Source organism: Bos grunniens, chromosome 12 (assembly GCF_055505025.1).
Source record: "Bos grunniens cultivar Pamir isolate PY7600 chromosome 12, Bosgru_T2T1.0, whole genome shotgun sequence".
Taxonomy (NCBI): domain Eukaryota; kingdom Metazoa; phylum Chordata; class Mammalia; order Artiodactyla; family Bovidae; genus Bos; species Bos grunniens.
Genome location: NC_141176.1, coordinates 75,575,567 through 75,600,526, shown reverse-complemented (window position 1 = coordinate 75,600,526; position 24,960 = coordinate 75,575,567). Strand labels below are relative to the sequence as shown.

General features: G+C 38.6%; 1 protein-coding gene across 1 annotated transcript in view; it reads left to right on the top strand.

Moving 5' to 3' along the window:
* LOC147361921 (ATP-binding cassette sub-family C member 4-like) overlaps window positions 1-24,960 on the top strand; it is a 135,914-nt gene that overhangs the window by 97,821 nt on the left and 13,133 nt on the right. Inside the window, exons 23-27 of the mRNA XM_086330244.1 lie at window positions 1,073-1,183; window positions 4,176-4,276; window positions 5,331-5,522; window positions 13,726-13,881; window positions 18,967-19,056. Of these exons, the coding sequence (XP_086186370.1) occupies window positions 1,073-1,183; window positions 4,176-4,276; window positions 5,331-5,522; window positions 13,726-13,881; window positions 18,967-19,056 (650 nt within the window). The remainder of the gene's footprint in view (window positions 1-1,072; window positions 1,184-4,175; window positions 4,277-5,330; window positions 5,523-13,725; window positions 13,882-18,966; window positions 19,057-24,960) is intronic.

Genomic DNA, 24,960 nt, shown 5'->3' with positions numbered 1-24,960 from the left:
TGTCAGCCTCAGGTTCCCTCCCTGCACACCTGCCTCTCCCACCCTCCTCTCAGCATCCCCTCTGTGTTCCCCTCTCCCCCTGTCACACCCCACTTCTCTCCTAACTGGCTTATATTGTCCAACTGTCAGTATGCCCTATGGCTTTGTCCCTTTAGGGCAGGAGTCAACAAACAGTTTTTTCAGAGAGCCAAATAGTAAACATGGTAGGCTTTGTGTGCCATACTGTCTCTGTTCCAGCTGCTCAACTTTGCTATTGTAGCACCAAAGTAGGCAAACATAATACATCAGCAAATGGCCATGATGGTGCTCCAATAAAACTTTATTTATAAAAGCAAGTGGTGGACTATTCTTGCCACTCCCCACCCTCCCCTGCCCCCTACCCCTGCTGTAGTTTGCTGACTCTCTTTTCAGAACATTCAGGGCAGCAGATGTAATTGAGGAAAATAATTTCCTGATTTCCCACCCAGTTGATATGTATTATACTTTGTATCAGTGATTTTTTTTTCCTGGGCAGAAATTTCAGAATGTGCTCTAAGCCTGTAAAACTCAGACCCATCTTTCCAACCTTTATTGTATTTTGAAGATAAAATGGAACTTTGAAAGCCACATTGAAAATCCTGTTAACTCATGGCCCTTTAGATACCAGCTCCTCAGAGTAAACATGTATAGTAAGTGCAGACAGTGCTGGAAGCAGTGTATGAGCTGCACATTCTATCAGGGAGCTGGGAACGGCTGACTTTGTGAGAGGATGAGCCTCACTCTGACACCCAGCGCAGCAAGAAATGCACCAATGAGACCATTTCTCCATCTTCTTTATTAGGATCACATTTCTGTTTCTAACCTGTGGGTTGACATTTTCAGTGGGTGCTTCCCATAAAGCACCTGGATTGATTCCTGTGTACGTGTCCTATATATGGTCTGATGTCAAGACCTAGTTATGTGGGTGTGTCACTTGGCTGATCTACTACGTTGTGTAAAAATCTTATGTAGCTTTACTGACTCATTCAAAGCAGCTAACATGTTTTTTTTTCTCCCACTTATTTATTATGCTTATTATGGTTCATAAATCCAGAGAGCTGGCTCATGCTTTTGACCATGTCCCAATGTTTTGCCATGTGTCTGGATGTTGTCTGTGCCATCTTGGTCATCGGTGTTGCCTTTGGGGCCCTGATTCTGAAAGAATGTAAGTACAGATGTGAATAACTATTTGTGGTATGATTATAATTTCTAGGTGTATTAACAGTTATTAAATTGAACTCTTGCCACTTTATTTAACATCATAAACCATTGGTTCTAATGAATTGTAGTAAAGCATTTGCAGTGTGTGATTCCACAGTTTGGCCCATATAGAGGAGTCATTTGAGTCTTGATGAGGCCTTTATTCTTTTTCTTTGAATGAGTTAAGTTCTACATAGCTGTAGCAAGCAGACTTATGTAGTTGGGAGGAGAGAGCCAAGTTTACAATTAAGCATTTTGTCCACCCTTGGGCTTTAGGTTTTAGCTTTAAGGCTTCTCTGATCTCTTGGTTGCAGGTGCCTGGTGCACTGGGGTGATAAAGATTCTTTATATGAAAGAACAATGTCTTCACCACTGTTTGGATACCAGATGTACAGGTGTTGACATGTGGCATAAATTCACCATCTGTAATTATTCCATATTAACAACACTGATTCCACATGCTGCAACTTAGACCTGGAAGAGCGAAAATAAATAAAAATTTGGGGATTGCCAGGTGGCTCAGTGGTAAAGAATCTGCCTGTCAGTGCGAGACATAGGTTTGATCTTTGGGTTGGGAAGATCCCCTGGAGAAGGAAATGGGAACCCATTCCGGTATTCTTGCCTGGGAAATTCCATGAACAGAGGAGCCTGGCAGACTACAGTCCATGGGGTCACAAAGAGTTGGACACGACTTAGCAGCTAAACAACAACACTTAATCACAGTCTTTAATAATAGAACAATGAGAGTAGTATTTTATATTTTTAAGCACTGACTCTTTGAATCCATTGCCTTGTTTTCTGTGGTTTCTGCCTATAGCTGCATTGGATGTAGAAAGTGAAATTAGATGATGGTTCTTGAAACCATAATGACCAAAGTTTGAATGATGATATTATTTCTCACTTGTATAATGCTGTCAAGTGTACCTCAATCCTGTTGGGATTAATAAACTCATTTAATAGTCTTTCTGGATTCATAGTGGGGTTTCTGGTTTGTTTGTTTCCATTGTATCATGGTCTCAATCAATAGATAGTAAAAGTATAAGTAATAATATCACTATATGCTGCTGCTGCTGCTAAGTCTCTTCAGTCGTGTCTGACTCTGTGTGACCTCATGGACTGCAGCCTACCAGGCTCCTCCGTCCATGGGATTCTCCAGGCAAGAGTACTGGAGTGGGGTGCCGTTGCCTTCTCCAATCACTATAGGCAGGTGATTTAAATATTATAAAGGACTTTTTCTGGTATAGTGACAGAAGGTTAGAGTTAAGAACAAGACTGACTTTCTCTTTTCTGCAAGCTGTGTTGGGAAAGTTGGCCAGCTGCATGTAAATCAATAAAGCTAGAACACACCCTCACACCATACACAAAAGTAAACTCAAAATGCCTTAAAGACTTAAACATAAGATATGACACTATAAAACTCCTAGAAGAGAACATAGGCGAAACATTCCATGACCTAAGTCATACCAATGTTTTCTTAAGTCAGTCTCCCAAGGCAATAGAAATAAAAATAAATGGAACCTCATCAAACTTACAAGCTCCTGCATCAAAAAGGAAACCATAAACAAAACGAAAAGACAACCTACAGAGTGGGAGGAAATATATGCAAATGATGTGACTGACAAGGGCTTAACTTCCAAAATAGGCAAACGCCTTATACAACTCAATAACAACAAAAGCCCAGTTGAAAAATGTGCTGCTGCTGCTGCTGCTAAGTCACTTCAGTCGTGTCCGACTCTGTGTGACCCCATAGACGGCAGCCACCAGGCTCCCCCATCCCTGGGATTCTCCAGGCAAGAACACTGGAGTAGGTTGCCATTTCCTTCTCCAAGACCTAAATAGACATTTTTCTAAAGAACATACTGATGGCCAACAGACACAAGCAAATATGATCAATATTGCTAATTATTAGAGAAATGCAAATTAAAACTATAATGAGACCCCATGCCATACCAGTCAGAATGGCCATCGTTAAGAAGTCTTACAGATAACAAATGATGGAAAGGGTGTGGGGAAAAGGAAGCCTTCCAACACTGTCTATGGGAATGTAAATTGGTACAGCCACTAAGGAAAACAGTGTGGAGGTTCCTCAAAAAACTAATAGAGTTGCCATATGATCCAGCAGTCCCACTCCTGGGTATATATCTGGACAAAACTATTACTCAAAAAGATGTATGCACCCTGCTGCATCATAGGAGCCGTATTCACAATAACCAAGATATGGAAGCCATGTAAATGTCCATCAATAGATGAATGGATGAAGAAGATGTGATACATATATACAATGGATGTAAACAAGAATGAAGTAATGCAATTTGCAGTAACATGGATGGATCTAGAGATTGTCATACTAAGTGAAGTAAAATAGAAATACCACATGATATCACTTGTATGTGGTTGATGTTGTTTAGTCACTCAGTCATGTTCAACTCTTTTGTGATCCATGGACTGTAGCCCATCAGGCTCATCTGTCCATGGGATTTCCCAGGCAAGAATACTGGAGCGGGTTGCCATTTCCTTCTCCAGGGGATCTTCCCAGCCCAGAAATAGAACTCAAGTCTCTTGCATTGGCAGGAGAATTCTTTACCACTGAGGCACCAGGGAAGCCCATCATTATATGAGGAATCTAAAATAAGACTCAAAAGAACTTACCTGTGAAACAGAAACAGACTCACAGACATAGAGGACAGACTTATGGTTGCTATGGGGGAGGGATGGATTGGGAGCTTGGGATTAGCAGATGTCAACTATTACATATAATATGGATATACAACAAGGTCTAATTGTATAGCACAAGGGACTATATTCAATATCCTGTGATAAACTGCAATCGAAAAATATGAAAAATGTGTATATAACTGAATCACTTTACTGTACAGCAAAGATAATCAACTATACTTTGACAAAATAAAATTTTAAAAAGAATGGGACTGACTTTATTCCCCTTCTTCCTCGTTTAGCTTGGACTCCTGGGCAGATTGGCCTGGTCCTGTCTCTCACCCTCACACTCATGAGGATGTTCCAGTGGTGTGTCAGGCAAAGCACCGAAGTGGAGAACATGGTGATGTTTATCATAATGTTCTTAGCCTCTTCTAGTCTCCTTGCCATTAAATGGCATAAAAGCAATTCTTGCATAAAGTAGTAAAGCTGTTATTTTTACATTGTAGTAACAAGGGTTTTTGAGATCCTTCCTCCATCTGTTCAAATTAATGTTAAATAAAATACATATATCTTTTCTTCAGTCTTATGTGTATCATGTCAGCAGGTTTTATATTCATCACAAGATGTCTTCAAAGATAATAAATGTCACTGTAGGAAGGAAGTTCTAAAATCCTGAAGAGGATATGTTAATTTCTTAGGGGTTTATTTTTGTTCCTTAATGGGTAATTTCTCTTTCTTGGTAAAAGTAAAATTTAACATTTGGAGGTTGGTTGTTTAATTAACATATCTCCTAGCCATCTCCCATTTCACCATTTATGCTTGTTGACCACCTGAATTAGTGGTTGTCCCTTCTTGTAGGATAAGCTACATCTCGAAATGTGCTATCAAATTTGTTGAATTGTGGTTGTTTAGTAAGTCTTAATCAATATGTAAAATTTTCCTCTTTTGAATATTTACATCTTCTTCTAAAGGGAGAAAAGCAATAAAAATGAAATCTTTCCACTTCTCTCTTCTTATAGAGTAGAAAGTGATTAATAATTAAAATGAGGCTTGATGACTGTCCATTTCTGCTCATCAATGACACAGGGCCCTTCTGTAGCCATACATTACTGATTAGTGTTCATAATTATTCTTTTCTTTGAGAAAACTCTTGTTTGCTTATTCAGATGTGAAAGGTGGATCAATAAAATCTTACCATATTTCTAAAGTTTTTAGTTTTAATACCATGTTGAAGGAAGTAGCTATAAGTGAAAGTGTTACAAGAAAATGGCATATCATCAAAGTCCTCCTTAGATTCCTACTTCTGTGCTTTGGGGATAATAAGACCTGGGATATTCTTAACCATAAAAAAGCAGATATCAAGATGAAAAAGCAAAATGTCTCATTTACAGTCTCTGAACATTCATAAACCAGACCCTCTGTTCCTAACCCATGTGATGTCATGTATCTTTCAGATGATGTCAGCAGAAAGGGTGATTGAATATACAGAGCTTAAGGAAGAAGAACCCTGGGAACTTGACTTTCGTCCACCAGCATACTGGCCTGACAACGGAATGATTGCCTTTAACAATGTGAATTTCAAGTACAGCCCAGACGGGCCTCTGGTATTGAAGGACTTGACAGTAAGCACTGAACCAAAAGAAAAGGTTTGTTTATGCCATTTACCTCTTTAAAATCTAAATTTAGCACCACATCTGCTGTTTACTTCCTTGTCCATGTGTCAGGGAACTCTTTGTTCCTCTTGGATGCAGATTAGATCAGTGGCATCGTGGGTGAAACTTTCTTAGAAACTAACCATGTAGTGAGGATCCCAGCACTTCTTTGTGTTGTGAGCTCCCTCATGGTGGTTGGTGGGCCCTGGATCCTGGAGCTGGAACTTAACCTGACCCAGGATACTATATGTTTCACCTGATTATTCATGTGGAGTCTCTGAAGTCAACCCTTTTGCCCTGTCCATAACTCTCCAATATCTCCTTCCTGTCCATCTTTTCTTCTTTATGCCTCTGGAATCTTCTCTTCCTCCCATGACACCTTTCAGTTGCAGCCTCCTCCTCTGTCCCTTGGCCCTTCCCAGAGACTTTCCTCCACTCACCCTCACTGAGCTGTCATACCCCTGCTGTCACCCACAGACTTCTCTTTTCTTTAGCACAGATCTGATCCTTACTGGCCTGGGTAAGATGATGCTGGAACCATAGTTCACCCCTAGGTACACTCCAAATAGGGACTGTTTGGCCAGCTTGGGGCCATCAGAGAAGAGTCCAGAATCGTGAGTCCGTCAAGGGTGAGGAACCAGAGCCCCCAGCTGGATGCAGGGTCCAGAGACCTGCTTAAAGTGGATGAAAACAAAATGAAAGGAGCAGGGGAAGATCCACTTGGGAGATGGCAGAAGGGTTTGTGGTCTTGCCAGTGTCCATGTCTGCTGGTGATGTTCCTTTCACACTCAGCTTGGGACCCTCAGCTGGGACTAGGGTTGACTCCTTAAGAAAAGAATAAACCATAACAGACAAGGCAGTGGGAATCTCTTTCCCCACCTACCTCTCCAGCCTCGAGTCCATACACACACCCCCTACACTTGGATCTTGTGTTGTTGTTGTTGTTCAGTCACCAAGTTGTGTCCGACTTTCTGTGACCCCAGGGACTGCAGCAGGCCAAGCTTCCCTGTCCTCCACTATCTCTCTGAGTTTGCTCAAGCTCATGTCCATTGAGTCCTTTATGCCATCTAACCATCTCAGCCTCTGTCTTGTGTACATTCTCTCAGAGCACCTTGTCCTCCCAGCTTCCAGTGTGAATGTTGCCCTAGACCCCAGGGACACTTTTCCATCTCTAGATGGTGGATGTATCATTTTCACAATCAACTCTAATGCCCCTCTATGCTTCCACAGGATCTTATATATTCTTTAAGACAGTGTGTGTGGTACACTTGTGTTCATAGCTGCCAAAGTAGGAAGCAACCCAAGTGCCCCTGTTTTCAAAGTGAGTGAAGAAACAAAATGTATTATATCCTTAAAATGCAATATTATTCAGTTTTAAAACAGGAAGAAAATTCTGACCCATGGATGAACCCTGAGGACATCATGATATGTGAAATAAACCAGACACAAAAAAAATAAATACTGTATGATTCCACTTATATGAGGTTCTTAGAGTAAAAAAAAAAAAATTATAAAGACAGGAAGTAGAAAGATGATTGCTGGAGAATGGGAAAATGTTTTTTAATGGGTATAGCTTTACAAGGCAAAAATAATCTGGAAGTTGGTTGTACAACAATGTGAATGTACTTAACATTAAACTGTCCACTTAACAATGGTTGAATTGATAAATGTTATAACAATAAAAGCACCCGTGGCATGCTTTGTAATTTTGGATCTGTGTCACACAGAACCCTGAGGCTTCTTAAGATCAGAGAGCATCTCCTGAAAGTGGCATTCTGCAGGGCACCGAGGGGGTGCTGAGGGACTGCTGGCTGGGAGAGTGAGTGAGTAACACAGGTGTGAGCAACCAATAACCAAAACACACACAAGACAACTCCATAAACTGATTACCTTGTGTTTTAAATACTTTAAGAACTGTTCTTTAAAACTCTTTCCACCATAGACGCATCTAGTAGAGTATAGCTATAATTTAATGAGTGATACCCTTGTGACATGGGCTTCAGTGGTGGTTCAGTGGTAAAGAATACACCTGCCAAGCAGGAGATATGGGTTCAGTCCCTGGGTTGGGAAGATGCCCTGGAGAAGGAAATGGCAACTCATTCCAGTATTCTTGCCTGGAGAATCACATAAACAGAGGAGCCTGGTAGGCTACAGTCCATGGAGTTGCAAAAGAATCAGCCATGACTTAGTGACTAAACAACACTTGCGATAGAAAAAAAATATTCACCTTGATGCCTAAATGATCAGTTTCAGTAAATCATATGGCAAAAGCTCTCTCCTTATTATTACCAGTTTCACTGAAGGCCAGGGAGAAGGTGAGGACTCCTGTGCTGGGAAAACATTCACTGGAGCTCATGTTCAGCAATGTGTCTGTCAGATTTCCCGTTACAAATGTAATTCTGTTCATTCACACCCATCTTAAATTTCCCCAGGTGCCAAAAATATTAGTTATTATTGTATGACTCTATAGTACATCTTAGAGACAAACATACTTTTATTCTTCCATTTTAAACCCCCAAAGTCTTAGAGTTAACCTGAGATTCTGAAATGCTTGAGGGAAAATTAGATTTGGAGACTGAGCTAGTAACTGTGGTAGCTTGACTTTTCATGGTGTCTTGGTCTACTCAGACCATCACCAGTAGCTTCATTTCTGAGTTTGGAGATTATACCCAGTCAGTGGAGAAGGCAATGGCACCCCACTCCAGTACTCTTGCTTGGAGAATCCCATGGACAGAGGAGCCTGGTGGGCTGCAGTCCATGCGGTCATGAAAAGTTGGACAGGACTGAGCGACTTCACTTTCACATTTCACTCCCATGCATTGGAGAAGGAAATGGCAACCCACTCCAGTGTTCTTGCCTGGAGAATCCTAGGGACAGAGGTGCATGGTAGGCCGCCGTCTCTGGGGTCGCACAGAGTCGGACACGACTGAAGGGACTTAGCAGCAGCAGCAGTGTGTTCATGAAACCATTGCACTCCACCTGTGCACATCCCATGTTCCCTCTCCTGCTCACCTGTCCCAAACCCATCACTCCGGGTCACCCCTTTGGTGTTAGATTTGATTGGGAGAGGCTGCTGGAAGGGATATGGGAGTGAGCCCGCCCAGCAGAAGTGGGGGTCTGTTCTTTTTCCATTGTTTCCCCTGTTGTCCTGATTCCTGGACGATAGAGTCAATAAGAAAGTGTAGAAGGTACTATGCTGGTTTCTAATTCGTGAAAGAAATAGCAAGTAAAAATAAAGCCCCCAAACGAGGTAAATATCACCCTAGAATTCCTGGGTATATTCTGAACATGGGCTGCATTTCTCATGTAGATGATTTTGTAATTGATTTGATCATTTTAGAGAGTCCTGGGCCATTTTAGAGCATTTTCCATCACTGGAGGTAGATTGATTTTTTTTTTTCTTGCTCAGAGCTATTGCTTGGATAATCCATTTTTTAGAGATGCTTACTAGACCTTGCTATAATGTGCAAAAATATGTTTCCTAACTTTGCTCCTTTTTTACATGATATTTTCTCAGAAACCCCTCTCCTCAGTCCCAGACTGTCCCCCTTACCCTGCCTGCTTCCTAATTCCCTGTGACTCAGACTGTGGTGCCAGGGCCAGCAGCACCTCTATCTCCTGGAGCTTCTTAGAAATGCAGAGTCTTAGGTTCACCCAGACCTCTTGACTCAGCATCGCATTTGAACAAGACCTTCCAGTAAAGTCCTTTCTCTCCCATAGGCAGTTTTTGATGACTGATAACCTGTGATTTCCAAGATATTTCCTTTGACATTTTGAAACTGAGCTCATGAATCACATAAACCTCTCTGGTAACTGAGCATGAGGCTCTAGAAGGTTCTCTGTCACTTATCCTACAGATTTATTCACTTTTATATTCCGCAAAGCATGCCTTTGCATCATAATTTAATACGCTGTGATTCCACTGCATTTCCTTGCATCTTTCCGTGGAGTCTGTCTTCATCACAGGCAGTTTTCATCCTTCTCCCACCTTCCCCACACCAGCCTTCTGCAGGGACTGGAAGGATTTCCCACAAGCTCAGCCCTGCCTGAACCCGGAGACAAAGACAGTGTGAGATCCTTTCACTACCAGATGGGATCAGATCAAAAATGAGTCTTGCTGCTCCAAGCAGGGTACGAGGTCTGTTTGGCCTATTTCCTGGGGAACCATGTACCCCACTTAGCTGCAGGTTTCTCTTCCCAGCCCAGCTATGGGTGCCATTTCTTCCTGCTGACAGCCAGCTCACCTGACCTCAAGCACCCTCTTTGCTCAGTGACGTCAGCCCCCTTGTCCCACCCACCACGTTATACTCACCAATATTGATGCCATGCCTAAGTTGTCTATCCATAGGACCTATATGTGAAGCTAGTTGTTTGAACTGCAGCTACACCTCTTTCCACTTTCTCTGTTCTACTTAGACAGAGGGACATACTAAGGGGTCAAGCCATCCCAGTGATAAGGAGGCCACCAGTAGATGGAAAAGAGCCTGACAAACATGGATTTGAGTCCCATGCTGTGACTTATGGGCTCTCTTATTTCAGGGAGACTAATTTCTCTTATAAGCCTCAATCTTTTCTGTTGCAAAATGCAAGTGATAGGACCTAACCTTTAGGGTTGTTGAACAACTTAAACAAGATAAGACACATAACACCTGGCATGAAGACCAGCACACAAGCCAGTGCTTGAGCAAAGATAGTTGTCATTTTCATAGAATGTAAAATTACCTTAACCACTTACACTGTATAAAATTTTGTTTATCCAGTTGAAACTGAGGAATTGGCCATTTGCAACTGTATTTATAGCTGTAAGATTAATCTCCCATGCCTGTCTCTTTGTCTATTTATGTACGTAAGCAATATGACAATCAATTTTCCATAAATTTCTCCAGTCTGAGTTAAAAATCTCACCCTCCCATGGAAGCCTCTTTTGCACAGGATACCACAGACAATATAAATAACACAAAGGCAAATCCAATACAGATCCTGCTGTCAACACATCTAGTCCACTTGATGAAACAAGAAAAGTACTAAGTTAGCTTTGTAAGATAGAAGTGATCACGATTTTTATAGAAGTTTGGGAAAAGATGATATAGCATTTGTTAGGGTGGGGAGAAGTTGACAGGAGAGGATAGAGAGAGAATTCCTGGGAAATTAGGCATGTGAGACAGACTTAGTGATGTGTGGTTAGGATTTCATCAGATGGAAATGCATGTGGAAGGCATTCCGGGTAGTGGGACCCGCATAACAAAGGTGTAGTGCCCTGACCCAATGAATGAAGAACTAGGCACCTGGCAGTTCACTCCTCCGTGCAGTGAACCACCAGGTGTGCAATAGTTACATGTCCAACCCTCACAACTACCTAGGACCCCAAGGAAGCCGACTTGTAGAGATGAAGGATGGAGAGGTCAGTGGGAGAAGTTTCATAGAAGAGACATCCTGGGGTGGAGTGATGGGGATGGAGCTGGCTTTTGGGAGTTTAACCTGAGAAGTGGACTAGAGTCAGCAGATGTGGGAGGCGGGGAGCCTATAGCTGTTGTGTCTCCAGTAAGACGTTCTGGGAAAGGGACTCCACTTTTTGGAATCAGACTCATGTTGATTAAAACAAAGCTGTAACACCCAGGTTTGTGAATGTGCAGAGAAACAAGTGGGAGTAGAAAATGGCATGTGGAATTCCTTGGAGGTCCAGTGGTTAAGACCTGGCCCCTCCACTGCTGGGAGCCCAGAGTTTGATCTCCATATTGGGAACTAAGATCCCCCAAGGCACATGGCATAGCTAAAAAAAAAAATCTTATTTCTAGAAAGTAGGTTGCCACTCCATAACAGCTTCCTCTGAAAATGTTCATACCTGTTTCTTGTCAATTACATATCTAAGAATTTCTCTGAAGGAAATTATGGAGGTTGTTTGCAAAGATTTAGCCTCAAGAATATTAAATAGTTATTTATAATAGTAAAATATTGGAGACCATCTAACTACCTGGAAATCAGGGGTTTGTTAAATGATCATACACACTGTAATATTATGTAGCCATTAAAATACTTTTATGAAATACTAAATGAAAAGAGATTACAACAGTATGTTCATGTTAATCCCATTCTGTTTAAATATATGAACACAGCCACATACAAGTATAGAAAGTAAAAACATCAACATCTTAAGAATGGTTTTTATCAGAGTATAGTTAGAATTTATTTACTTTTCAAATTCATTTGCACTGATTATGATTAAGGAAAGTGTTTGCTTTAATTTGTGTTTTAATAGGTGATACAGACTGGCATTCAGGTACTGAATGTAGGCCTTAAAATGAGGGATTGAGTCATGAGGAGTAGAATCCTCAAGGCTTGGCACCAAGCTTGGCACCCAGAAATACAGACATACCTGGTTTGATTGCGCTTTACAGATAGTGTATTTTTAATGAATTGAATGTTTCTGCCAACCCTGAATCCAGCAAGTCCATCTGCGTCATTTTTCTTACAACCTTAGTTCACTCCCTGTCTCTGTGTCATATTTTGGTGATTCTTGCAATATTTCAAACATTTTCTTTACTATCATATTTGTCATGGTGATCAGTGGTCAGTGTTCTTTAATGTTACAACCCAGTAAAGGCTCAGATGATGGTTAGCACTTAAGTATTTGAAAATTAAGGTATGTATATTATTTTTCAGACACAATTCTATTATCCAATTAGTCATCTACAGTATAGAATAAACATAACTTTTGTATGTAAAGAGGAACAAAAATTAATATGAATTACTGTATTTTGCAATGTTCACATTATTATGGTTGTCTGGAACTAAATCCACAGTATGGTCAAGGTCTGTGGGTACACAGAACATGAATCATATATATACACGCTAGGCCCTGCCTATAAGCAGAAAATGGCCTGTGTTATATAAATTGGGGTATAGCATAAAGTACAAAATGGCTACAAAATAATAAAAATATCTAAACTCACTATTCTTACATTTAATCTCTATAGAGAAAAATTCTTTTTTGAAATGCTATGATTGAATTTGCAGACATTTGAGACATTTAAATGAGCAAATGTGAAAAGCTCCCAGTGTTCTGATTACAATGTTCAGAAAGATTTAGTTCTCTTTGTATAAAGCCATGGATGTAAAAAAATTACTGAATGAATTTACAAATCATTGAAAGCATGTCTAACACCCCTCATCAATTTCAAATTCCGAAAGAGAAATGAAATCATCTCTTGGAAACTTCCACAAGGGAGCTGGGCAAGCTCATTGGTTAAAAAAAAAAAAAAAAAAAAGCCAGTTTCTATATAGTACATGTTTATATGCACACATCTGTAAGCCAGTTTTTACAGTATAATTTTATTCCTAACCAGCATTTTACCTGCATTATATTGATTCCTTAATCTTATTCTTAATGCACTTAATTTCTCTCTACTTGGGTTTTAATAACTAGACTGAAACTTGCATGTATCTTTCCAAGAAACAGTTGTATTAAGTTGTTTATAAAATGCCTTTTGAACTGTTCCAATGAAAGGTCCCATATAAAGAGCAAATGTTGTTAATCACAGACCAATGTCTTTTAAGACACTGAGACCTGCATTTTATAATTTTAAGATGTTTCCTTTCAAGATAGAATATAATTAATATATTTGCCATCAGGAAATGATTTAGTTTCTCTGTCAAGGAATAATTCTCGAATAACAGATCCCTGAGAAAATAAGTCCTTGTTTGTGTATAACACTTCTGACTTGACTTGTTGATATCTCTAAAATTATCCATGTAGTTCTCAAGGTCAAAAAACCTAGAGAGTAGGAATAAAGTTAATTTAAAGGTGAACTTCTTATGGACCACTTAGGAGACTGCTGGCTTTTCCAAGGCCAGTAGATTTATTCTGTTTTTTTTTTTTTTTTTAACTCTTGAGGACCAGGGGTCTCAACCAGGGACATTTGTGAATATCTGCCATTTTTAGTTGTCACAGTTTGGAGGTTGTGTCTGGTGTCAAGTGGATAGAGTCCATGGCTACTGCTAAACAACCTATAATACACAGGACAGGTCCCCTGACCCCCCAAACAATGAATCACCTGGCCCATAATGCCAACAGGGCCATGCTTAACAAACTTATAGACTACTCTATATAGAACTTTTAAAATTCATCATGAATATCCAGGGTTTCTCCTAGGTTGGCTGCATGTTGTTAATTCTTAATCCCTCCTGGATCTCTCTACAGGTTTGCATCGTGGGAAAAACAGGAGCTGGAAAAAGTTCCCTCATTGCTGCACTCTTCAGATTCTCACACTTCGAAGGTACAATTTCGATTGATAAAAATTTGACAACCAGTATTGGACTTCATGATTTAAGGAAGAAAATGTCAGTTGTACCTCAGGTATGCATGTCAGAACATTTTCATGTATTCTTTTTATAAAGCACCTAAGTTCAATTGCTTTTATGTTGATAATTTTTTTTTTCAAATTGCATTAAAGGGTTGATCCCTTTTCCCCCAATAGATCATAGCAGCAGGTATTTTCTTTTTTTTTTTAATGGATGAATCTTTTTTATTATTATTATTTTTTTTTTTTTTACTTTACAATATTGTATTGATTTTGCCATACATCAACCTGCATCCACAGCAATCAGAGCAGAAAAAGAAATAAAAGGTGTTTTCAACAGATATTTTCATCAGATACCAGGGTTTGTTTTTTTGTTTTTTCATCTGTTCTGTGAGCCTATGATTTAGTAACTTACCCAGGCAGATTTCTGCACTCACACTTCTTCAGATGCCACAGTTTTACCCACTGATAACCACATAATACTAATAACAAAATGATAAATGTTTAACACTTGAGAGGCTCCTGTAGGGAAACATGAATTGTAAGTGTCTTACAGATGGAATTTTGCTGTAGAAAATAAAGCTATCTTTTTTCAGAGGTGATTGTCTTTGAGGGCTTTCTTTGAAACTGTGGAGCTTTGAGAATTACAGGGTGTTGATGCTGTAGAGAAACTCAGAACTTAACCCTTAATAAATTATTAACCAGGGATGCAGTACAGTATCGTGAGAAAGAACACAGGGCACAGAATTCCATCTCTGTGCTCCTCAGTTTTCTCTCCCTTGCAAGCCAGCTAACAGTACCAACTCCTCGAGCCGCTTTGAGGACTATATAAATAGATCAGCATATGTAGGATGCTTCATGTAGACCTAGTATATGGTTGCTGTGATGGTGGGGCATTGAATTGACCTTCTCTTCCTGGGCTCTGATTCTATTTTCTTTTGTTCTGTTTCTTAAACAAGTACAAATTTCACTGAGTATTTTGGAGACTGGATTATACGCACATGTAAATATGTCATATTTATATTCCACATATATGTGATATTATGCGGTATTTCTCTTTCTCTATCTGATTTATTTTACTTAGTATGACAATCTCTAGGTCCATCCATGTTGCTGCAAATGGCATTTCCTTCTTTTCTATGGCTGAATAGTATTCCATTGTATATATGCACCACCTCTTCTATATGCATTCATCTGTCAGTGGACTTTAGGTTGTTTCCATGTCTTTTTGAGGAATAGTTTGTCTTTGGAGAAGGGTATGGCAACCCACTCCAGTTTTCTTGCCTGGAGAGTTCCATCGATGGAGGAGCCTGGTGGGCTACAGTCCATGGGATCGCAAAGAGTCAGACATGACTGAGTGACTAACACACATACCAGATATATAACCAGAAGTGGGATTGAAACTTCCATACTGTTTTTCATAATGGCTGCATCAACTTCTTAATACATTCCCACCAACAGTGTAGGAGGGTTCCCTTTCCTCCATACCCTCTTCCACATTTATTATTTGTAGACTGTTCAGTGATGGCCATTCTGACCCTTGTGAGGTGGCACCTCTTTGTAGATTTGTTTTGCATTTCTCTAATAATTAGCAAGGTTGAGCATCTTTTCATGTGTCTGTTGGTCATCTGTATATCTTCTTTGGAAAAATGTCTGTTTAGGTCTTCTGCCCCGGTTATGATTGGGTTGTTTGATTTTTTGTTGTTGAGTTTTATGAACTGTCTGTATATTTTGTAAATTAAGCCTAGTTGGTCTCATCATTTGCAAATATTTTCTCCCGTTCTACAGGTTGTCTTTTTGTTTTATGGTTTTCTTTGGTGTACAAAAGCTTGTCACATCGATTAGTCCTATTTATTTATTATTGCTTTTATTTCTATTGCCTTGGGAAACTGGCCTAAGGAAACATTGGTACGATTTATGTCAGAGAACATTTTGCCTGTGTTCTCTTTTAAGAGTTTTATGGTGTCATATCTCGTTTCAGTCTTTAGGCCATTTCAAATTTATTTTTGCATATGGTCTAAGGGTTTTTGTTCTAACTACACTGGTTTACGTGTGGCTGTCTAACTTTCCCAACACCACTTGCTGAAGACTGTCTTTTCCCCATTGTATAGTCTTGCCTCCTTTGTTGAAGATTAATTGACTGTTGGTGGTAGGTGTGTGGGTTTATTTCTGGAATCTCTCTTCTGTTCCATTTATACAGTGTCTGTTTTCATGCCAATATCATGCCATTTTGATAAATGTAGCTATATCGTCTGAAAGTCTGGAAGGTTGTGCCTCCTACTTTGTTCTTTTTCCTCAGGATTACTTTGGCAATTGTGGGTCTTTATGGTTCCATATATATTTTAGGAGTGTTTGTTCTAGTTCTGTGGAAAATGTCATAGGTAATTTGATTAAAAATTGTCTTAAATCTGTGGATTGCTTTGGATAATAGTCATTTTAGCAATATTAATTCTTATAATTAAAGAGCATTTAATATTGGATGTATTTCCATTTCTTTGAATCATTTCCATTACTTTGAATCATTCCATATTCTTTGAATATTGGCTATATTTCCATTTCTTTGAATCATCTTCAGTTTCCTTTTATAATATTTTCTAGTCTTCAGCATATAAGTCTGTCACCTCCTTGGTCAGGTTTCTTCCTAAGTATATTACTTTTTTTCATGTTATTTTTAAAGGGATTTTTTTAAAATTTACATTCCCTTCTGGTATTTCACTGTTACTGTGAAGAAATGTACAAGTATCTGTATGTTAATCTTGTGTCCTGCTACTTTGTGGAATTCATTTATCAGTTTTAGTAATTTTTGTAATGGTCTTCAGGGTTTTCTATATATAGTATCATGTCATCTGTATACTGTGACAGTTTTACTTCTTCTCTTTCAATTTAGATACCTTTACCTTCTTTTTTCCTGTATGATTGCTGCCTAAAGAATCATTATTTTCATTCAACTTTTTACTGAAATTTTACTGATTTTAAAATATATATTTGGCATATCATACCAAAGAGAAATACTCTTGCTTTACTAAACTATGTTATTCCATCTCATACTGCTAAATAAACACACATAATTGCCCAATATGTCTTTTTAGACTGACAGATTAGCTCAGGTAATGCCTGTACAGAGTGTACCTTGAAAAACCAGGTGGAGAATTCAAAGCTTAGACCTCTTAGTAGATGTAAATTTGCTCTGAGAGGAACATGAAGGGTAAAACTGTTCAGGTCATTATAAGCCATGACCAGGAAAGAAATGTTCTTGTCATTGCTGAACACAGAGTCCCGTCTCATGTCTCCCAACTGGATTCAAAGCTGATTCCTTAACCTGACCTCATTTGGGCCCTTCATCTCCTCAAAAACCAGTCCTTGAAGAATCTCTCATCTTGGACCCCAAAGCAGAATCCTGCCCTTGGGGGAGGGGGATGGAATATTGGGGGCCAGCCTTCCACCCTTTGCCTGGCCACATCTACATGATTTTGTAAACCTAATGGGAATAGCTAAAAGGAAGGGAAATCGCCTGCATGTTAGGCTCTTAAAGGTAATAGTTACAAGAGGCAGTTTTTTATAAACATCTAAAGTAGAATTATGATTATTCCCTTGACGAGGAACTCTTACCATTGCTTACATGGTTGTTCAGTCTTTGATTCTAAATTAGAGAGTTTTAAGGGAGACCTTAAATTTGTGCCTCATATTTTTCAGTGCTATTCAATAATCATTTTGAAATGTCATGTGACCAGTGATTTTCAGTGCGTTGGAGGTATATCAGCCACTTAATCAACTTTGGGCAAATGAAGCTCCCTCTATAATGTATTTTTAATTTTGGATTTTGCTCAGGGATACATCTTTTTTGGTGGGATATAATTCTGCATCTATTTCTCTCTCACCAGACTTGAAACAAAGACAATAGGGAGAGAGAGGGAGGCTCACTGAGTATTATTCTTCTTCATGACTAGGGAAAAGAAATGTCTGTCTTCTTCATCTTTCTTCTCAGGCTTTTGTGAAGTGAGGAAGAAAAGCTAGCCCCAAGGCCAGGCAGGATTTTGAGGCTGGTGATTCCGAGCAGTTCCGGGCACTGTGGAAGAGTCAGGTCTCCTCTTGTTCCCACACATATGCCTCCTCTTGTCCTGCCCCCTTCACTGAAATGAGCCTATTGGGCTCTTCTCTGCTGCCCACATTCTTGTGACATGGCTTACTAGAGCCTTCCAGAGGAAAATGCAAATGGCCTACATGGGCTTATGTACAAGATTTTCTCATGAAACCCAGAAAGGCATATATTTCCACAGTAATTATCTTGTGGTTCCTCCCAAAGCAGATGAATAGGAAGAGCTATTTAAAATAATGTTATTATGATACAAGTCACAGTGGTTTCAGGTCCTCCTGGCCTTGCAGTTAGTAATGAGGTTCTGTGAGGCAGGTCATCCTGATGCACAGGTGAGAGAACGTGGGGACCAGCTGGTGCAGAATCAGAGGAGATCTCTCCATGGACAGAGGAACCGCAGACCCCAGGAGCTGGTGTTCTCTTTGTTATGGGTGCAGATATTCCATTCACACCTGTAGAGAAAGTCCCTACCCCAGAAGGCTGTTTTACTGATGGAGAAAATATCCTAGTTCATTCTTCATTGCCAATGTGTGGAAATTTAATGGGTTTGCTTTGAGGCACAAACTGCAACTAATTGTGCTGTTGGTATTTCCCAGTATCACACCAGGATTGACAATGAGTTTATCTAGTTTTCTTGATGTAAAGTTCCTCCAATAAGTACATCCACATTTGGGGGAAAAGCAGATAATTGGTAGGAAGCAGTCTGTGGGGTCACAAAGACTCAGACATGACTGACTGAATAGCAAGACATTACCAGGAAGGCAGTTTTGAAAAATCAAATCTTCCTTTCTCTTCTTCTTAAGGTGACACTTTTCAACATTTTCTTTTGTTAGTGTCCAATGGTCCAGAGATATTTTGGAGCATACTTTCTACAGTGGGAGGTTAATTTAGAGATGCTATTTTATAAACAAGCATTTGCAGCCTTATTATTAATGATTATAGTGAATTGTGAGGGGGATATTTTTTGGCACTTTAATTCTGTTCTGTAAGCATACAAACAAGATGAAAGATGTTACAGTAATAACATTTCCTGTTTTTGGATATTTAGGAACCAGTTTTATTCATTGGAACAATGAAGAAAAATCTGGATCCCTTTAAAGAGCATAAGGAGGAGGATCTATGGAATGCCTTAGAAGAGGTAATTTTTGTAACGAAATTAACTTGTTAGCATCAGTATATGATTATGTACACTTATAGTAGTGCAGAGTTGGGAAGATCCTCTGGAGAAGGGAAAGGCTACCCACTCCAGTATTCTGGCCTGGAGAATTCCATGGACTGTATAGTCCATGGGATCACAAAGAGTTGGACTCGAATGAGGAACTTTCACTTTCACTTTTCACTTTCAGGTAATTAAAGAGAGTTTATTGGTTTAACTGACTTTGTTTACCTGCTAGGAGAACACTGATGAAATGGGTACATGAGTAAATTAAAATATGTATATAATAGTGATGGAAAGCAACAAGATAATGCCATATGCTTTCATTTTAGCTTTTCCCCTAATACCCAAATCAACTAGATACATTTTCTTGTCTTAAAATACAACACTAAACTAGAATTTATAATTATGGGTTCAAATTCTACTAAGTGACTAAGTGAATTATTTACCTTAATTACCTTGCAATGTTCACTTTACTCCTCTGGTCTTAAGGAATATCAATTAAGTTGAGGCAACTAAGTAGTTTTTCATTATTAACTGAAAGACAAATGAGATCATACTAATAAAATGCTATGAAGTTTAAGAAGAAAGTATCTATAAAGGTAAATTATATAATTGGAATGTGATAGTTACTTATTGACAATCAGGTTCTTTTAATGCTGCAGAATGAATGTAGGTTAGAGACCCTGGAGATGTGCTAAGTTTTTTAATGGATATGTTCATTTCTAGAGAATTTTCTGTTATTTGTATTATATGTTCTTTTGGTCCACTTCTGTGAATTTACTCACCCTTGCATGCAAAGGATTTTGACTTGTTAATTTGCTGTTGGTTTGTATACTTTGATACAAATTATTTTGTGTATTGGCCCTAGTTTTGCAAATTGATTGCAGAAACTGTATTTAGACTTCTAAAATACAGTTAGACTTTCCAATTTTTCATAGGACCGAGATTAATCTTTTGCTTTTGAAAAGTAACCCTTAATAGGTATTAAATATTTTTTTCAATATTTTATTTTTTTAATTGGAGGCTAATTACTTTACAATATTGTATTGGTTTTGCCATACATCAACATGAATCTGCCACGGGTGTACACGTGTTCCCACTCCTGAACCCTCCTCCCACCTCTCTCCCCATACCATCCCTCTGGGTCATCCCAGTGCACCAGCCCCAAGCATCCTGTATCCTGCATCAAACCTGGACTGGCAATTCATTTCTTATATGATATTATACATGTTTTAATGCCATTCTCCCAAATCAGTCTTTTGGTATTAAATATTTTTTTAATTGTATTTTTTTTCTAATTTTATTTTATTTTTAAACTTTACATAATTGTATTAGTTTTGCCAAATATCAAAATGAATCCGCCACAGGTATACAGGTGTTCCCCATCCTGAACCCTCCTCCCTCCTCCCTCCCCATAACATCCCTCTGGATCGTCCCAGTGCACTAGCCCCAAGCATCCAGTATCGTGCATAGAACCTGGACTGGCAAATCGTTTCATACATGATATTTTACATGTTTCAATGCCATTCTCCCAAATCTTCCCACCCTCTCCCTCTCCCACAGAGTCCATAAGACTGTTCTATACATCAGTGTCTCTTTTGCTATCTCGTACACAGGGTTATTGTTACCATCTTCCTAAATACCATATATATGCGTTAGTATACTGTATTGGTGTTTTTCTTTCTGGCTTACTTCACTCTGTATAATAGGCTCCAGTTTCATCCACCTCATTAGAACTGATTCAAATATATTCTTTTTAATGGCTGAGTAATACTCCATTGTGTATATGTACCATGGCTTTCTTATCCATTCATCTGCTGATGGACATCTAGGTTGCTTCCATATCCTGGCTATTATAAACAGTGCTGCGATGAACATTGGGGTACACGTGTCTCTTTCCCTTCTGGTTTCCTCAATGTGTATGCCCAGCAGTGGGATTGATGGATCATAAGGCAGTTCTATTCTATTTTAAGGAATCTCCATACTGTTCTCCATAGTGGCTCTACTAGTTTGCATTCCCACCAACAGTGTAAGAGGGTTCCCTTTTCTCCACACCCTCTCCAGCATTTATTATATGTAGACTTTTGGATGGCAGCCATTCTGACTGGTGTGAAATGGTACCTCATAGTGGTTTTGATTTGCATTTCTCTGATAATGAGTGATGTTGAGCATCTTTTCATGTGTTTGTTAGCCATCTGTATGTCTTCTTTGGAGAAATGTCTATTTAGTTCTTTGGCCCATTTTTTGATTGGGTCATTTATTTTTCTGGAGTTGAGCTGTAGGAGTTGCTTGTATATTTTTGAGATTAGTTGTTTGTCAGTTGCTTCATTTGCTATTATTTTCTCCCATTCTGAAGGCTGTCTTTTCACCTTGCTAATAGTTTCCTTTGATGTGCAGAAGCTTTTAAGGTTAATTAGGTCCCATTTGTTTATTTTTGCTTTTGTTTCCAATATTCTGGGAGGTGGGTCATAGAGGATCCTGCTGTGATGTATGTCAGAGAGTGTTTTCCCTATGTTCTCCTCTAGGAGTTTCATAGTTTCTGGTCTTACGTTTAGCTCTTTAATCCATTTTGAGTTTATTTTTGTGTATGGTGTTAGAAAGTGTTCTAGTTTCATTCTTTTACAAGTGGTTGACCAGATTTCCCAGCACCACTTGTTAAAGAGATTGTCTTTAATCCATTGTATATTCTTGCCTCCTTTGTCAAAGATAAGGTGTCCATATGTGCGTGGATTTATCTCTGGGCTTTCTATTTTATTCCATTGATCTATATTTCTGTCTTTGTGCCAGTACCATACTGTCTTGATAACTGTGGCTTTGTAGTAGAGCCTGAAGTCAGGTAGGTTGATTGCTCCAGTTCCATTCTTCTTTCCCAAGATCGCTTTGGCTATTCGAGGTTTTTTGTATTTCCATACAAATTGTGAAATTATTTGTTTTAGCTCTGTGAAGAATACCATTGGTAGCTTGATAGGGATTGCATTGAATCTATAAATTGCTTTGGGTAGTATACTCATTTTCACTATATTGATTCTTCCAATCCATGAACATGGTATATTTCTCCATCTATTAGTGTCCTCTTTGATTTCTTTCACCAGTGTTTTATAGTTTTCTATATATAGGTCTTTAGTTTCTTTAGATAGATATATTCCTAAGTATTTTATTCTTTCTGTTGCAATGGTGAATGGAATTGTTTCCTTAATTTCTCTCTCTGTTTTCTCATTATTAGTGTATAGGAATGCAAGGGATTTCTGTGTGTTGATTTTATATCCTGCAACTTTACTATAGTCATTGATTAGTTCTAGTAATTTTCTGGTGGAGTCTTTAGGGTTTTCTATGTAGAGGATCATGTCATCTGCAAATAGTGAGAGTTTTACTTCTTCTTTTCCAATTTGGATTCCTTTTATTTCTTTTTCTGCTCTGATTGCTGTGGCCAAAACTTCCAAAACTATGTTGAATAGTAATGGTGAAAGTGGGCACCCTTGTCTTGTTCCTGACTTTAGAGGAAATGCTTTCAATTTTTCACCATTGAGGATAATGTTTGCTGTGGGTATGTCATATACAGCTTTTATTATGTTGAGTTATGTTCCTTCTATTCCTGCTTTCTGGAGAGTTTTTATCATAAATGGATGTTGAATTTTGTCAAAGGCTTTCTCTGCATCTATTGAGATAATCATATGGTTTTTATTTTTCAATTTGTTAATGTGGTGTATTACATTGATTGATTTGTGGATATTGAAGAATCCTTGCATCCCTGGGATAAAGCCCACTTGGTCATGGTGTATGATCTTTTTAATGTGTTGTTGGATTCTGATTGCTAGAATTTTGTTAAGGATTTTTGCATCTATGTTCATCAGTGATATTGGCCTGTAGTGTTCTTTTTTTGTGGGATCTTTGTCAGGTTTTGGTATTAGGGTGATGATAGCCTCATAGAATGAGTTTGGAAGTTTACCTTCCTTTGCAATTTTCTGGAAGAGTTTGAGCAGGATAGGTGTTAGCTCTTCTCTAAATTTTTGGTAGAATTCAGCTGTGAAGCCGTCTGGACCTGGGCTTTTGTTTGCTGGAAGATTTTTGATTACAGTTTCAATTTCCGTGCTTGTGATGGGTCTGTTAAGATTTTCTATTTCTTCCTGGTCCAGTTTTGGAAAGTTGTACTTTTCCAAGAATTTGTCCGTTTCTTCCAAGTTTTCCATTTTATTGGCATATAATTGTTGATAGTAGTCTCTTATGATCCTTTGTATTTCTGTGTTGTCTGTTGTGATCTCTCCATTTTCATTTCTAATTTTATTGATTTCATTTTTCTCCCTTTGTTTCTTGATGAGTCTGGCTAATGGTTTGTCAATTTTATTTATCCTTTCAAAGAACCAGCTTTTGGTTTTGTTGAGTTTTGCTATGGTCTCTTTTGTTTCTTTTGCATTTATTTATGCTCTAATTTTTTAAGATTTCTTTCCTTCTACTAACCCTGGGGTTCTTCATTTCTTCCTTTTCTAGTTGCTTTAGGTGTAGAGTTAGGTTATTTATTTGACTTTTTTCTTGTTTCTTGAGGTGTGCCTGTATTGCTATGAACTTTCCCCTTAGGACTGCTTTTACCCTGTCCCACAGGTTTTGGGTTGTTGTGTTTTCATTTTCATTCGTTTCTATGCAAATTTTGATTTCTTTTTTGATTTCTTCTGTGATTTGTTGGTTATTCAGCAGTGTGTTGTTCAGCCTCCATATGTTGGAATTTTTAATAGTTTTTCTCCTATAATTGAGATCTAATCTTACTGCATTGTGGTCAGAAAAGATGCCTGGAATGATTTCAATTTTTTTGAATTTACCAAGGCTAGCTTTATGGCCCAGGATGTGATCTATCCTGGAGAAGGTTCCATGTGCGCTTGAGAAAAAGGTGAAATTCATTGTTTTGGGATGAAATGTCCTATAGATATCAAATAGGTCTAACTGGTCTATTGTATCGTTTAAAGTTTGTGTTTCCTTGTTAATTTTCTGTTTAGTTGATCTATCCATAGGTGTGAGAGGGGTATTAAAGTCTCCCACTATTATTGTGTTATTGTTAATTTCTCCTTTCATACTTGTTAGCATTTGTCTTATATACTGCGATGCTCCTGTGTTGGGTGCATATATATTTATAATTGTTATATCTTCTTCTTGGATTGATCCTTTGATCATTATGTAGTGACCTTCTTTGTCTCTTTTCACAGCCTTTATTTTAAAGTCTATTTTATCTGATATGAGTATTTCTACTCCTGCTTTCTTTTGGTCCCTATTTGCATGGAAGATCTTTTTCCAGCCCTTCCCTTTCAGTCTGTATGTGTCCCCTGTTTTGAGGTGGGTCTCTTGTAGACAACATATGTAGGGGTCTTGTTTTTGTATCCATTCAGCCAGTCTTTGTCTTTTGGTTGGGGCATTCAACCCATTTACGTTTAAGGTAATTACTGATAAGTATGATCCCATTGCCATTTACTTTATTGTTTTGGGTTCGAAGTGTCGCTTATTTCTTTAAAAAAAATTGTTTTTTTTTTTTTTTTTTACACAAATCCAAATGACCAGTTGTCCATGTTGTTTTGAATTGATGCATTTGTCATTTAGTGTCATTCTTCCAAGGATAGCTCTGAAATATACAGATGAACTTTGACTGTGAGCAAGCAGATTTGGAGGCCTGATGATTTCCTGCCAGTAATTCTGATTTCTGAAGGATGTCAGCACCCAGTCTTTACACACCCACCCTGCTTTCCAACAACATGGGGATTTTATTTTCCTAAATCAGGCTGACTACTTCACCTTCTATTTGAGAAGTTGTGCACTCCTGATTTCATTTAAATTTGTGAGTCTTTCTACAGTGAAATTCTAGAAGAGAAGAAGTGAGTATATTAACAGTCAAAGATAAAGATA